This window comes from Bacillus rossius, chromosome 7 (genome assembly GCF_032445375.1).
Source record: "Bacillus rossius redtenbacheri isolate Brsri chromosome 7, Brsri_v3, whole genome shotgun sequence".
Lineage (NCBI taxonomy): Eukaryota > Metazoa > Arthropoda > Insecta > Phasmatodea > Bacillidae > Bacillus > Bacillus rossius.
This window is the reverse complement of record NC_086335.1, coordinates 45,095,957-45,111,217: the sequence shown is the minus strand read 5'-3', so window position 1 is coordinate 45,111,217 and position 15,261 is coordinate 45,095,957. Positions and strand designations below refer to the sequence as shown.

Sequence of the window (15,261 nt, the reverse complement as noted above, 5' to 3'; positions counted from 1 at the left end):
GACTATTATTTAGGTAATATATTTTATTTAAGTGATTATGTAACGTTATTTTTTCCAGTAAATAAACAACTTAATACTTTAACAGTAATTATAGCAGAATTTAGTTTATTTACGAACTGAACTTATATACCATTTTCTGGAATTTTTTAGCTCATCTCTATTCTGTAAGGCTAGCTGCTCTGTATGTTACATGTGAATATACAGGGAATAATTTTTTTTCCTCGTCAATATGGAATTTAAAATCACTCCCCTTTTATTATCAAACGATAATTCTCACAATTCATGGCCGATAATTACTTTATAACATTTGTTATTTGATAACTGCAATACTGCACGAGTAAACAGAAGTAAGAGTGAGAAAGAAGTATTTACACGTTACACATCCGTATTTAAGTTAATAAGGAAGCAAACGCGTCTCTTTAATAACTAATCAAGCGGCATATTTTAACTAAATAATTCACTGCCAAAATACTGATTATACTAAATATAAGCCGAGAAATGTATGTGGTTCAATTAGCTGTAGGATAAATTTCATAGTTCTATCTCCGAGATTTTTCATTTGTGTCATTAAGTTTTTTCTTTATTACCTGGTTGATGCATTTACTAAATAAAATAGTCTTAAAGGGTTTAAATATGATTCGATCGTTCATTTGATGTTGATCCGTTTATTAGCTTTGACGCTTTGGGTTTTTGGGGCGCATCAAAAACTGTGAACAAAGAATTTCACGAACAGCATTTTAATCGCAGTAATTATGTGATTTGGCATAAAAAAAAACCGACAAAGTGCGAGTCGAACTCACGCACGAAGGCTTCCGTACCATTATCTATAAAAACGGCAAAAAAAAATCATGTCTGTTGTATGGGAGCCCCACTTAAATATTTATTTTATTCTGTTTTAGTATTTCTTGTTACAGCGGCAACAGAAATACATCATTTGTGAAATTTTATTCTGTTTTCACGTTTGTTGTATGGGAGCCCCCCTTAAATATTTGTTTTATTTTAATTTAATCATTTATTTTTAAATTGAAATCAGAATAAACACTTTTGGAAAATGGTAATGTATGGGGTGTTATCTATTTGCATTACATTCACGTATATTATTTTTATAGATTTTTTCATGGATATTTTATGTATTTAGGTTATCAAATTATTCAAACATGTTTGAGAGATCACTTTTTATAGTCATTAATTAATAATTACTAAAACATATGTTGCTCTGCTTTATTGTTAATATCACTTACGTAAAAATAAAGTGTATAACATACGAGCTTATCATCCAGAGAAGACTTGTTTCGGTTGACCTCTAGCGCAAAATTCTTAAACCACAGAATTCACGGGCCCCCCCTGGAAATCCTACAGATTTGCGCCCATGCTATCAGTTTTGGTTGAAGGAAATCCTGAAGCAATATAATGATTTTATAGTAAGAATAAGAAAGACAAAGTCAATCATTTGGTAATCTTAGACCTATAGAAGCCTGTGATAATTTAAATAACCTAAAATGAGTTCAGCAGTTATTTGTAGACACCCTGTGATTGGAATGACCCCCACACTACGATGACCCCCTGGAATGCAAGTTCACTAGTCTTGTAGCTGCATGACTGGCTTTCGTTCAGGTGGTCATGGTTCAGTTTCGGCCATTTGGAACGGGGAAGGGGGGGGGGGAGAAGAGTTGGTTACTAGTCTTCCAAAGTGATTTTCCACCCCCACTCCAGGCGAATGCTGATGCAGCACCATGGCATATACCTTCCCCCATTCCTTGGCCTTCACAGTGATGCCCATAGGTCGGCCTGCACTTGAAACACAAGCTTACCTAGGCTGCACTCTGCAGGGTAGAAAGGAGCCGCTTCGTAACCGCACAGCTTCTGGACCCGGGGCGAGCCCCAGCCAGCAGGGTGCAGCATGATGCCCAGGATGAAGAATATACCTGGCGCGCATGGCACAAAACTGTGATGGCCAGCCCCAGTCCGCCGAACACCCGCCAGCATCTACTGTGACTAGTTACACAGTACAGCTGACAGGACCACAAAACTCTGTTGGAAATGAATTTATAACTAACATACTTCCTGATGAGTACCTAGATCCAGGGGTGGCGGAGGGCTGTGTACCTCCCATTAACAATCTTGTATATTGCTAAAAAATATTCACACAAATTTTTACCACTTGAGACAGGGTCAGGGGTGTAGCCAAGGGGGGGAGGGGGGTTATGGGGTTCAACCTCCCCCCCCCCCCTTAACACCAAATCTTTAATTAATTTCTTATTCATCACTCAAACAAATTTCATATTAAAATTAATAAAATTTTTACCATTACAATATTTAAATTTAAGTACCGAAAACTGCTAAAATAGCACTATTTTACACCTTAAAATCCAAATTTTCCCGGGGGAACACCCCCGGACCCCCCCCCCCCCCCGCTTTAATACGGGGGGGGGGCGGGGGGCATGCTTCTTAACACCCCCCACAAATCCTGGCTACACCAATGGACAGGGTTACCAATGATGCAAAGAATAAATTGACTTTCATTCCTATCAGACTGAAAAATGTGTTTGGTGTGACAGCCAGAAGGTTTCCAATAACAAGTAGATTTCTAATGCTCTGTGTGCCTCTTAGTGTCACAAAGACAGGCAGGTCCAGATCGGTAGTGGGAACAGTGTATCAGTACCCTAGAACCATCTTAACATGCATACCATCGCAGAGCGTCAATGTATGCAGGGCTGTCAAGGGGAGAAGGGGGGTTTTGGGCTAGGGCCTGGTTTAGTTTCGAGATTGTAAAGTTTGAGTTTACCCTAATAGTTGACTAAATTAAAAGTGTCTATTGTTGTGCGAGTTTTCTCAATGATAGCTACTACCTACACTCATTACTATTATCAATTGCATACGCCCCTCGTTTTTTTGTTTGTTTCAAATCTTACAAGTATTTTCATGGGTATTAAAAATGCACAAATCACAAATTTTCGGGTCAATCTGTGTTAAGTGTGTGTGTGAATTTTTCCAATCGTTTTTAAACATCTCAATGCAATTAAAAAAGAGAAATTTGGCAAATTTTGGGTTTATTTCGGTTTCTCAACAACTGATCATATCTGAAATAGAAGATTGTTATACCTACCTACCTACCAATAATATATCAATCTATTTAATAATTATTTTCTTGAAAAAGAAAGCGAGTTAATATTGCATTGTCATCCAGTCAGGGTGTCCACAGTTAGTACTTTCATACTAGATCTAGTACTTTTTTTTCTTTTATATAATAATATTACAGTAACTCCAATATGTTATATTATTAAGCGTAATTATTTATAAAAACTATGGAATGTATGTGTGTGTGCTGTGTGATATTTAAGTTCAAACATTGCAATGTCATAATAATTTCCTAAATTGTTAAAACCATAACAAATTATAATTTAGTACTTTTTTTTTCTTTTCAAATCTAGTAATTTTTTCTCTCCTAATTTGGTACGAAATATTATTTTCCTTTTGGACACCCTGCATCCAGTTCTGAGCTCTGCGCCGAACGGTAGCCTAAAACTCACGTAGTTTCGGTTCCCTACCACGTTCGTGCAACTTCGGATTACTCTTAAAAATTGAAATTAAGAAAAATCGAAGGGTTAGGTTATATTAGGTCAGTCACAACATGCTTGAACTTCTGATTTAGCGGCTGAAGTGGCGTTAATACCAAAACGCAATACTTCGGAAATCTTCGGAAATTCTTGCAGGGAACCGAAACTACGTGAGTTGTAGGCTTCCCCTGCACCGAACCGAACAGACAAGAAAGCGAGCGTACCGGCGACGGCCTGCGCGGCGCCCGACAGCGTGAAGATGCTCTTCCTGCAGACGCTCTGCACGCAGCTGCTGAGCACCGAGCTGAGCACGGTGAGCGCCATGACGGCGAGGCCGGCGGCCAGGAACACCAGCGCCGCCTTCCAGCAGGGCGGGAACACCTGCGGGTCGGTGGCGAGGCCGCGCGCCGCGAACGGACCGCACGACTGCCGCCCGTGCAGGCGCACGCAGCGGCTGTACACGCCCACCGACGGGAAGAACACCGCCGTGCCGTTCTCTGCGACCACAGTTGCGCGCGCTCGCCTCTCGTCTCCTTGCCATCGACAACACAGGGCCATAGCAAGTACACTACAGACCAATACCACAGATTACGAAAAGATATATAGGTCAGACGTGAAGCCGTTTTTTCCCTCCATTTTTTTTCTTCTGATTTTCACATTCCAATATGACGGACCGGAATCAGACTCAAAATCCTCTCGAATACGAATTCATGTGTTTTACAGTAACGTCACTTCCCTTGTTAACTCTGTCTTCAACGCCCCCCTCCCCTATTTTCCCAACAATGTAAGGCTTATTCGCCATTTTTCATACGCGTTGGCCACGTAATTGAGGTTATAAAATCTCTTAGCCCATGAATGAATGAACTAGGATTTAACTTCCCGTCGAAAACGGGGTCAATAGAGACGGTTAGCTGTGATGAGAGATGATAATGGCACTTAGACGAAATGAATGTAGTTGGGACCACACAGAGAAATCCCAAAGGCTCACTGCGACTTCCACAAATTTTCCAGTGTACGAAGAAATGACGCGTTTGATTACGCAAGGAATGGTGGTGATTGGTGTGCCGAATGGGCATGTACCTGAAATAAACTCAACCAGTCACGAAACACAGACGTTTCTACAGTGTTTTAACACACAACTGTTCTCGAAAACGTTTTGCGATATACATGGGCCCCTCATGCCTACAATAATAAGATATAGCACAGTTTTTTGAAGTGAAACTTCTTTGGGCGCGATGAGAGTAAAATTTCAAGGCCTAATTTTTAATGCATCGTTTTCGCGAAACATTGTCTTGTAACGTTTCTGACGCGAAAAGGACAAAATATAGGCTCTTGGCCAAAGAGATATAAAGAGAGCACTATGCTATATACGTTTCTGGGTTCGCTTTTGTTCTCCACTTTATATATATATATATATATATATATATATATATATATATATATATATATATATATATATATATATGCGACGATTCGTCCCTAGCCCAAAAAAATAAATAGAACTAAGAGATATATGAACGAAAGAATAAGACAGTGTGTGTGCGCATGCGCTTGTTACGGAAAAAAAAGTCAAAATCCTATAGCCAGCTGTAATGGCTTGAATTTTTTATTTTTACCAGCGCACTTGCGTTCCTCCAACCAGCAGCGTAGAGAGCGCTGTTGAGACAGTCGCAGCATTTCCCGCATAGATAGCGCTACCTGTTATGGATTTCATATTTCGTTCAGCGATCTGGCATGATCCATCCAAATGGCAGAATTGTTTGAAGAAGCAATAACATGCATAGATTTTTTTATGGTGTATTTCAACAGTGAGTGATGTTTATTGTTAAAAATAATCATTATCAGAAAATTGTATTTCTCTCTCTCTCTCTCTTTCTCTCTCTCACGATATACTTACGAGTGAATTGCCAAATAAGTTTCACTTCTAGCACGTGTACCGAGTTACACGCGCTTCAAATCCCCCCCCCTCCCCCAGGAACTGTATCCACGACAGGAGAGAGAGTGAGAGGAGGCAGGCGCGATGCCGACCTGAGGTCTTGAAGGGCCGCGGGCCGACGAGCCACCGGGGGGTCAGCACCGCCGACACCAGCGCCAGGGTCGCCGCCAGAGTGAGCAGCGTCCACAGCAGGCTGCGGGCCGTGATGATGACGTAGCACATCGCCGCGCTCGGCCTTCACGGCTCTGCGATCGCCAGTACGAGTCGCCTGCCGCAACACACATTCACACGTGTATCTGCATTTTTTACTCGTTCATGTCGTTCAGTGGGACCCGCGAGGAGGCGATACACCTGTCACATCTGTGGCAGATGCTAAATCACTAAAATAGATTTGTATCCTCAGAATGTATTTTTTTTTAATAACCTGTAAAAGAGAAGCATAGTTCGAATTTGGTAGACAGTATTTTTTAGTGTCAAGTGTGGGATACTGTGCATCCAATGATATATTACGTAAATTCAGTGTTCCCAAATATGTGCTGCGAAAAAATTAATGTTTAAACGGCCAATGCTAATAACGAAGTAGACTATTTAGAAGCGTATAATAAATATTATGAATTGTAAAATAAAATAATTAAACTCAACAAAATAACAGCTTTCTACGGAATCATCCATTAACACAGATGTAAAAATAATTTTTAGGCTGCTAGGGAAAAAGAAGGTAAGTCACAAAATAGCCAAAATGGGATAAGTCATAGGCTTACTAACAGTAAAAACCTGTTCCTGTGGTCTAAGTAGGAAAAGTCACCAGTAAGCAGTTGTTACGACATTACAGTGGGTTTCGTTGGGCTTATAAAGAATAATTCACATTTTTCCAATTCCTATAGAAGGAAAAAAAGAGTAAAAGTCCAAACTTGACTTAAAACTCTTATTTTCCTGGCAGCCTGAAATTTATTAACAATAGTCTTTATGTTTATACTAACGTTTATAAACTCTCGACCCCCCCCCCTTCCTTACACACACACACACACACACACGCACAATACTTCTCCGCCGCACTCCACAAACGTTCCGGCGTCCCAAGGCGTGACGAAAGGCCACGAGACAGCCAAGTTTCTCGCACGTAGAGGCAAGACATATGACGTGCGAACATTCGACCTCTGTCGTCACCGCGATTCCAAACACAGAAAGAGCTTTTATTTCTTCTTTCTCTTGGTGTTGTTTGACGGCACGTATGGTTCGTTCAGCACTCACGTTTATGTGCTTTAAGTTACGTCTGGTTGTTTTAGTTTAATTATTATTTCAACGCTTTCTTCTAAATACCTTCATTTGCGTGTACATAAATACTCGAAAATCAGTGCCCCTGACTTTAGGCAGTTGTTTCAAACAGAGTGATGCGAGTGTTGCATATACGCACCAGGCGTATAAATATTATGTTCTAAATTTTATTTTAAATTTCTCGCATAAACGGTGGGTTATAGGGTAGAACAACTGGGAAACCTTTTTCGTTACCTTTGTCATGCAGATTAATAACCAGCTTTTAAAAACCACACTACACAGATGCTTGGAGTTTCATCATAAATGGTCTCTTTATTATTTAACAAAAAGAAAAAAAGAAGAAAAAAAACAGTTCAGCAATTCAGACCACATGCCGTATATTATGTTTTCAACTTATGTTTACGTGATGAACCTGCAGCCAAAGGTTGAATTCAGGCTCGGATGAGTCAACTTGGTATTCGGTACACCACTCTGACGTGACTGTGTGCAGTGGCGTAGACAGGATTTGTGTATGGGGGGTGTTAAGAAGCATGCCCCCCCCACCCCCCCCCGTATAAAAGCGGTGGTCCTCCCCCGGGAAAATTTGGATCTTAAGGTGTAAGATAGTGCTATTTTAGCAGTTTTCGGTACTTAAATTTAAATATTGTAATGATAAAAAATTTTATTAATTTTTAATATGAAATTTTTTTGAGTGATGAATAAGAAATTTAATTAAAGATTTGTTGCTAAGGGGGGGGGGGGGTCGAACCCCTAAAAAAAAAAAAACCCTGGCTACGCCCCTGACTGTGTGTGATGGTAGGTTGACGGGGACGGGAGTCCCGAATCAGGGGAGGCGAAGCACTTGGACCTCCTCCCAGCACGTCGCGACGGGACGAGAGCGCGCGGCGGTCGTTAGAGCAGCCGCCGCTCTGGTCTGATTGCGGCCCGCGGGGTCACCGACCCCGACAGCCTTCATCAGTGCAGGGGGGACTATCTCGCGCGTCGCGCGTCTCCCAGGCGCACTTCCACAACGACGCCGCGCTCCGCCGCCACTTGTTGCCGCGCTCGCGTCCGCGCCGTCTCAACTGGGAGCTGTGTTGAGTGGCCCCCCGTCCCATTGGGAACCACACATAGCTTAGAAACACGCAACTCAGAACAGTCGCAACTTAGAAACCTCGAAAAAAAAATCCACGTAACACAGAACTGTCATGAGTTAGAACGATCATAACTTAGAAACACGCAACGCAGAATCACACAAGTTAGAAACGTCGTAACTTAGAAAGTCATAACTTAAAACAATCACAACTTGTGGGTTTATAAGTTATGTGTTTCTAAGTTGTGTGTTTCTAAGTTGTGACAGCACCCCGGGACAGCTCATTCCCGTGCCGTTTCCGATATCTAGGCGCGTGCTTCCAATCCCTATTATTTCAAGCAACCCATATTGTGTTTCGATTTGTTTATATATTGCATTTAACAGCTTACAAAACATTATTTCACAACTTCTACGGCAGAAGCGAGGGAAGAATTTGCGTTAATTGATATTGATCTTGAAAATTTTAAAAAGTTTTGAAAATTAAAACACGAGATATTTAGTTCCATCCCACGTTTATTCGTGTGTTGCAACACATATCCAGGATATCGGGATGACCCCGCCTCCCTCGGGCACACATACGGTGTATGTAATCCGAATGGCGTCTGTTTACGAATAGCATTTAAGAACAATCCGAGGGCGGATGAGTAGTTTATTTTCCGTATTTCGTGTTTAAACTATGTTTTTAGAGGAATGAAAATGGTTGAAACACGTTTTTCCATTATAATTTAAAGGGATAAAACAGCCGCTAGAGATTCTTAAAAGGACTCAAGGGATTTGAAAAATACGCTCTCGTATAAAAATAGTAATAATAATAAGGGTACGTGTACGCCACGCATGTTAGAAGATAAACTTAACACTTCAATAACCGACTTGAACGATGAAACAAAAAATGAAAAAAAAAAAAAAACTAAACACTTTAAGACCCTATTGAGGTTCACAATTGTAACAAACATGAAGACGAGAATTCTGTCAAAGAGACTTACATTAATTTGTCTGGGACACTGCTATATTCGTTATTTCCTCTACTCTGCACCATCGATCTCCCCACTCCCGAGCGTTGCACTTTTCGCACCGCTCTGACGAGTCACCGCCGCGACACGCCCTGGCGGCGGGTCCAGAAGTTCCCCTTGAAACGCGACTGCTGCTCGTCGCTGAAGCGACGTGGGTGGCGCGGGGATAGCCCTGCCTCGGTAATGAGGAAATCATGAAAGAAAAAGAAAAATACCCTGGCGCCGCGGCAAACAACCAATTAGAGCGCAGTTAGCGAGCGCGAGGCCTCGAGATTGGCCGCAGCGCTGCCGTCCGGGTCATCTAGCGACAGCGGCAAAACTCTCTCCACTCCACGGGATTGCCGGACACCGAGAACCACCAGGACCGACACGACAGTGGCGTCGCCCCCAGGCATAAAGGACCTGCATTCGCCGCGAGCCCGCCTCAGGCCCTGCAAGAATGAACCAAACTCGGGGTTCGATGCCGAGTCCCGGTACTCGGTCCCTAGGCCCGCACTGGCGATGATGAAATCCCTGTCAGACAGTCGTGATGGCTGTTTGGGGTCGCTCTGAGCCCCCACAGCGCTGCAGCTCATCGGGACGCACAACTGCCCCCCGCCTCTCGTCCCTCACTCATGCTCAGTGGACTACCCCTTCCTGACAACCTCTTTGATGTGGGGGCGACAGAATTGTATCCCCTTGGAAAGGGTACCTTTCATACTAATGGTGGTGATAGTGTAACTGGTTAGAAACTGGAAAGGTACCCTTTCCGACTTCTTAAAATGTTTCGGTTTTAATGCAAATATGCACTGGAAAGGTATTCCCTCGGAAAGGGTACCTTTCAGGATTTTCTGTACAATGACACTGCAGAAAATAAATTGGAAAGGTACCCTTTCCGATTTCTTAAAATGCATATTATTTTCTGCTTTAAAATCGTGAAAGTTATCCCCTCTAACCTAACCTAACCTTTCCGAGCGGATACCTTTCCAGTCCATATTTGCATTAAAACTAAAACATTTTAAGAAATTGGAAAGGGTATTTTTCCAGTTTATTTTCTGCTGTATCATTGTACAGAAAATCCTGAAAGGTACCCTTTCCGAGGGGATACAATTCAGCCCCCCCCCCCCCCCTTGAATGTGCAACAGCATTCGGTGGGAGCAATTTCCTGAATGAAACGTGTAGCCATGGTGCTGCCATCTGTGGCAGATGGCGCGAACCAAACTTCACAACGCCTAAAGAAAACTTCATAGTATTAACTGTTTAATGAGTTTTAACAGGATGAGCACTATTTTAATGAAATTCCTTGTCGAAAAACAGGTCCAAAGCCGGGGTTTAGTATTTCCCCCCCCCCCCCCCCAAGTCTTTATCGCTTTTATGTGAGCCGTTTCATTATATTGTTTAAAATTTCGGTCTGCGAACTGAATGATTCGATAGTCGACGTAGCTGCTCCGGCAGCGAATTCTAGCGATGGGTGCAGAAATTGTGTGATTCACGTCAAGAATTGTAGTTGAAAACACAATTTGTGTATATATTTATTACGCTTGGCATTATTTCAAAGAATTCTACGTTAAATTTTGTGTTAAATAAGTGGTTTTTTACAACATGAGAACACACGAATTTGTTAGTTTTATTATATATTTTTTTAATGCAAGGGTACAGTTTTACGCCAACGAACAGTAATTTTCTCCTTTATTGATGCTCAAATTTCCTTATTATTCACTAATCTTCCTAACTATACATACATTATATATTAAATAAGCCACTATAATATGATTCAAAACATATTCCTTATCAATGCCTAGATAATTCTCGAAAAACACAATAATTGCACTCACCACATCAGCAAAAAAAAAAAAAAAAAAAAAAAAATCTCGACCACGCCCAATGGCGACTACAACAGAAAGGACAAGAACTTGCACTCGATAAAATCACGGAGGTACGAAGACAGGGGATTGTGGTGTGTAATTTTACACATGTTAATAGTTGAAGTACATTTACCCATCTAAATAGCAAAAAATGTTTAAATTATAATGAAGTTTCACCAAATTCGTTGTAATATATATATATATATATATATATATATATATATATAATGTTGCTATCGTTTTTATTTGTATGAATGCTTTAATGTCATATTGCCCATCTCTCTATTTATCTCTCTCTCTCTCTCTCTCTCTCTCTCTCTCTCTCTACACACACATACACAGATTTATTATTACGCTGGCCGCCGACTGCCCCTGAGTTCGGGAGGCCACGGACCCTCTCCCCACCCCAACCCGCCATTAGCGGCCTGTCAGTCACAGCGTTCCCCCCTCCACGCACACACCGAGTCAGTCATGGAGCCCGGCCAGTCTGGAGGCCTCAACAATGTGCATCGGCTTTACGCATGGAGTTAAGAAATTGTCAGGAGACGGCATGCGGTAGTTTGTCGCTTTTTTAACCTCGCCATCGACGTACAGTTCCAACCCCAAAACATTGCGGAGATGAGATGGTGTTTGACCACGTCTGACGACGGGTGCGGTAAGTTAAGAATTAGAATCTCGGCCGACAAACAGTCATTTCCATAGAATACAATAATTTAAAACTGTTCCCGCAATGCTAACACTACAATTCAGGCAATGTTTTGAGCGTTCAACAAAAACACGGCGCAACAATTAGCTGAATAAAGAAAAAAAAACTGATTCACCCAGTTACCATGTAATCATGCAGACGTGGCCAGCCTCTGCGTTTATGACAGTTCTGGCCAGCGACCATATGAATGTTAACTCTAAATGTTTGGAGCCTTCAAACACGGTAGCCTGTTTTGCGGCTCGTCCGTGATTCTCGATCAGCGTGACGGAGCACCGTGAAGTACAGTTTGTAGTACAGTTTGTTAGGCGGCAGGCGGTATCCATGGAGACGGCGGCGAGTCATGAGGCCGGACGGAGCGCGGCGGCTGCTGCTGGCCCGCGAGGACTACGCGTACTGCGAGGACGACACGGTGTGGGCGCGCCTGCTCGAGGCCACGCCCATGCTGGCGGTGATCGGGCTGGTGCTGGTGGGCGCCTCGTGGCTGGGCGCGTGGCTCTTCTGCTCTGCGGGCGGCGGGCGCTGCGCCGCCCCCGAGCCCCGCTCAGCCGCCGCCGCCGCCGCCGCAGTCGTCGCCGCGGTCCCCGCCGAGCAGGAGGCCATCGCCGACACCATCAGGTGCGCTCCCCTGTCCCCCGGCAGTTGCGCCAGCGGTCCGGCCACAGCATCCTCGTCATTAGCTATGTATAGGGACTGGAAAAATTCGCGGTTTCAATGACCACTAGGATAGACTCCACGATTCTCTTATGTACTCGGGCAACTATCACCTGGGTCATTGGCTACCGACTCGGGACACCTGTTTACTGCGATTATTTATGATTCGATACTCCTTTTGTTGGGTGTTTGCCATCGGCTCAGAGTCCTTCAGGTAAATAATTGCTATCCAATCACTGACGCAGCATTAAGCTAAACGAGTTTGGATTCCAGCCTGTCTCGAAAGGTATCCGTGAATTTTTCCGGTCTCTAGCTATGTACAATTCCCTAAGATGTATAACTAGAGACCTGCAAAATTAGCGGTTTCAACGGGCCTTTCAGGATAGACTGCACATAAACCTGTACACTCGGGCAAAATAACGCAAGTTCATCGGTTGCCGACTTGTAAGTCGTCTCAGCTGGTTTTGTCTGTGATTCGACCCTTCTTTGGTCGAGGGTTTATAACTGGTTGAGATTCGTCCAGATGAACAGTAAGCCAATAGCAAAATTATCTTAAGAGGTACATGTGTTTGAATTCTGGCCTATCACCGAATGAATCCGCGAATTTTGCAGGTCTCCATGTATAACTCATTCTCATAGCATAGTTATGTTAATATTCTTAATACAAGTTTTAAATTATTCAGGCAGCCCATCAAACTTTCGGCAGGTAGAACTATATTTTTTTGAATGGCTTTCTGTTAATATTTATGGTAGGTTATTTAATTTTTTGCTTTTTAGTTTAGTACCGTCGTTCTCGGGAATTACAATAATTTTGATTTATTTAATGTTGCTGATCTTCATACTGCGCAACTCCAGCCAGTGCCGGTGCTTGTTAACACCTGCGAGGAAGGCAACGCATCCGTAAAAAAATCCGTAACAAAATCAGAGGTTTCTTGGCCATTGGGCTTTTGCCGCGCCTACAGCGAAGAGTTCAACAACGTCTCGATCGACATTGCAGCTGCCATGTTCAGCGTAACAATAGTACGTTGGTCATGTCTCGGGAAGAAGTGTGGAGGGGGAGGGGTGTGTGTGTGTAATAGAACCACTTTACCCGCTGTATGCTTTCAAATTATTTCCGTTTGTTGGTGAGAATGATAGATTTTTTTATAGGATTCCCACTGAAAAGAAGAAAAAAATGGTAAGGAAAAAGAATTCGAAAGCAAATAGCGGGCAAAATGGTTCCATATCCATCCCCTCCCCCCCACTCCACACCCCCAACGAATATATAATAGTGCATGTTTCGAGTTCGTCCAACACACCGCAAGGGCAAGTAAAGTATACGGGGGACGCAAGTACACAAACCGCGTACTTTACGAGATTAAGAACACTGCCTTCCTCTGTCTAGTGTCAGAGTCTCACAGATTGGGACGAAAGGTTCGAGTTGACCAATGTAATTGTATGAGGGATAATCGGACCACTGTCCTCACCATCAATGACGTCACAGGGACAAGTGGACTAACCAACGATTTAATTAAATCATGTGCCACAAAAATAAATATTATAAGCATATTAATTAAGTATACCATCCCCTTAACTGTACCGAGCCAAGTTGACGCTATTTGGTTTCGAAGGTCTGCGCCTACTGTTTGTCTCTCATGAGCCGTTCCGGGCAAAGTGTTCCCATTGTTCGCAAGACGTTTCGCCAGCACTATATGCACTGATTTTTTTTGTAATTAGTACAGAAATATATTTGTAAAATTACATATATTGGTAAATTTTTTATATTTACATGTTAAACAACCGTATCACATCAAAATAATGTCACTAATACTGGGTTAGGATTCTTAGCCCGGAGATTTATGCTTTGTGTTGTATGCGAGTAAAACAAAGTTTTTTTCAGGATTGTTTTATCTAATATAATCATAATTCATTGTTACATCCGAATTTTTTTATATATATTCAGGATCTTTCGATATACTACAGTAGAGTCCCGCTAATCCGAACTAATTGGGACCGAACCCTGTTCGGATTAGGCGGAATTTTCTTATATAATGCTATTTATGGTCTTTATGAGGCGTGGGCTATTTAACATCTTATGTGTCAAATATTAAAGACCAGACACAAAACACACCTTTATTATTTAGCGTATTTAACATAATATAAATAAGTAAATATTTAAGTACTATGTACGTAATCATATATTTTTCTTTTTAGTTGAAGGAGAAATATATAAATCATAATTTTCTTATGTACATATTAATAAACGTAAGACATTACTTGAAAAAGAACTTGTTTTTCTTTGCTTTTCAAGGTTCATAATTGTTATAAAAATATTTCTTTTTTCGTCCTAGCCCTGTTCGGATCAGGCGGATTTTCGGATTGGCGGGGTTCGGATTAGCGGGACTCTACTGTATATCCTTTGGAACGCGGCTGTTGTGATGGGGACGACGCGCCGCAGGGTGCTGGAGCAGGTGAACGACCTGCTGGCCCAGCTGGAGCGCGAGCTGCCGGCGCTGGAGGCGGCGAGCTGCGGGCCGGCGGCGGGCGAGGACGGCACCCGGCGCAAGGTCAACCAGGTGTCCACCACCATGCAGCTCAAGCTCACCCGCCTCGCCGACGACCTGGACGCGCTGTCCCGGTGCCCGGCCGCCGCCGCCGCCGCCACCTCGCGCCGCCACCACCGGCTCGACTGCGGCGGCTGCTGCTGACCCTCCGCCACCCTCCGCCCCCGCGAGCAGTAAACTGACTTCTAGCCTCCGCACGCTGTTTCATTTGGTTCTTCTTTGCTGACGGGGCGTTACGGAAATTCCGATCGCATGAGGGAAACAGTTAGGGACGTGGAGGGGAAACCGGCAAAGGAGGAAACGGCAGGCAGGGGGAGAGGTAGAAATGACGCAGCATACTTACGCACTTGCATACTTTTATACACTTGCATACTTCCATAAATTTCTCGCTGACAAACTTCCATACTCCACACTTGCACAATGCACACTTGTACACTTGCATACTTATACACTTGCATACTTCCATAATTTTCTCGCTGGCAAACTTCCATACCCCACACTTGCACAATACATACTTGCACACTTGCACACTTGCATACTTGCACACTTGCATACTTTACAGTTGCACACTCGCATACTTGCACACTTGCGCTATAGCTTAATTTAGCGCTCTCATACATGCATATATATATATTTTTTTGATCTGCTACCTCAGCTAAAGATAATT

At 42.9% G+C, this 15,261-nt stretch overlaps 1 protein-coding gene across 2 annotated transcripts in view; it reads right to left on the bottom strand.

Moving 5' to 3' along the window:
* LOC134533942 (LHFPL tetraspan subfamily member 2 protein) overlaps nucleotides 1-15,261 on the bottom strand; it is a 66,571-nt gene that overhangs the window by 5,115 nt on the left and 46,195 nt on the right. For both annotated transcript variants that reach the window (XM_063371763.1, XM_063371762.1), the window contains exons 2-4: nucleotides 5,586-5,761; nucleotides 3,782-4,054; nucleotides 1,812-1,925 (exon numbers count right to left, since the gene is read on the bottom strand). In XM_063371763.1, the coding sequence (XP_063227833.1) occupies nucleotides 1,812-1,925; nucleotides 3,782-4,054; nucleotides 5,586-5,715 (517 nt within the window). In that variant the 5' untranslated portion in view covers nucleotides 5,716-5,761. The remainder of the gene's footprint in view (nucleotides 1-1,811; nucleotides 1,926-3,781; nucleotides 4,055-5,585; nucleotides 5,762-15,261) is intronic.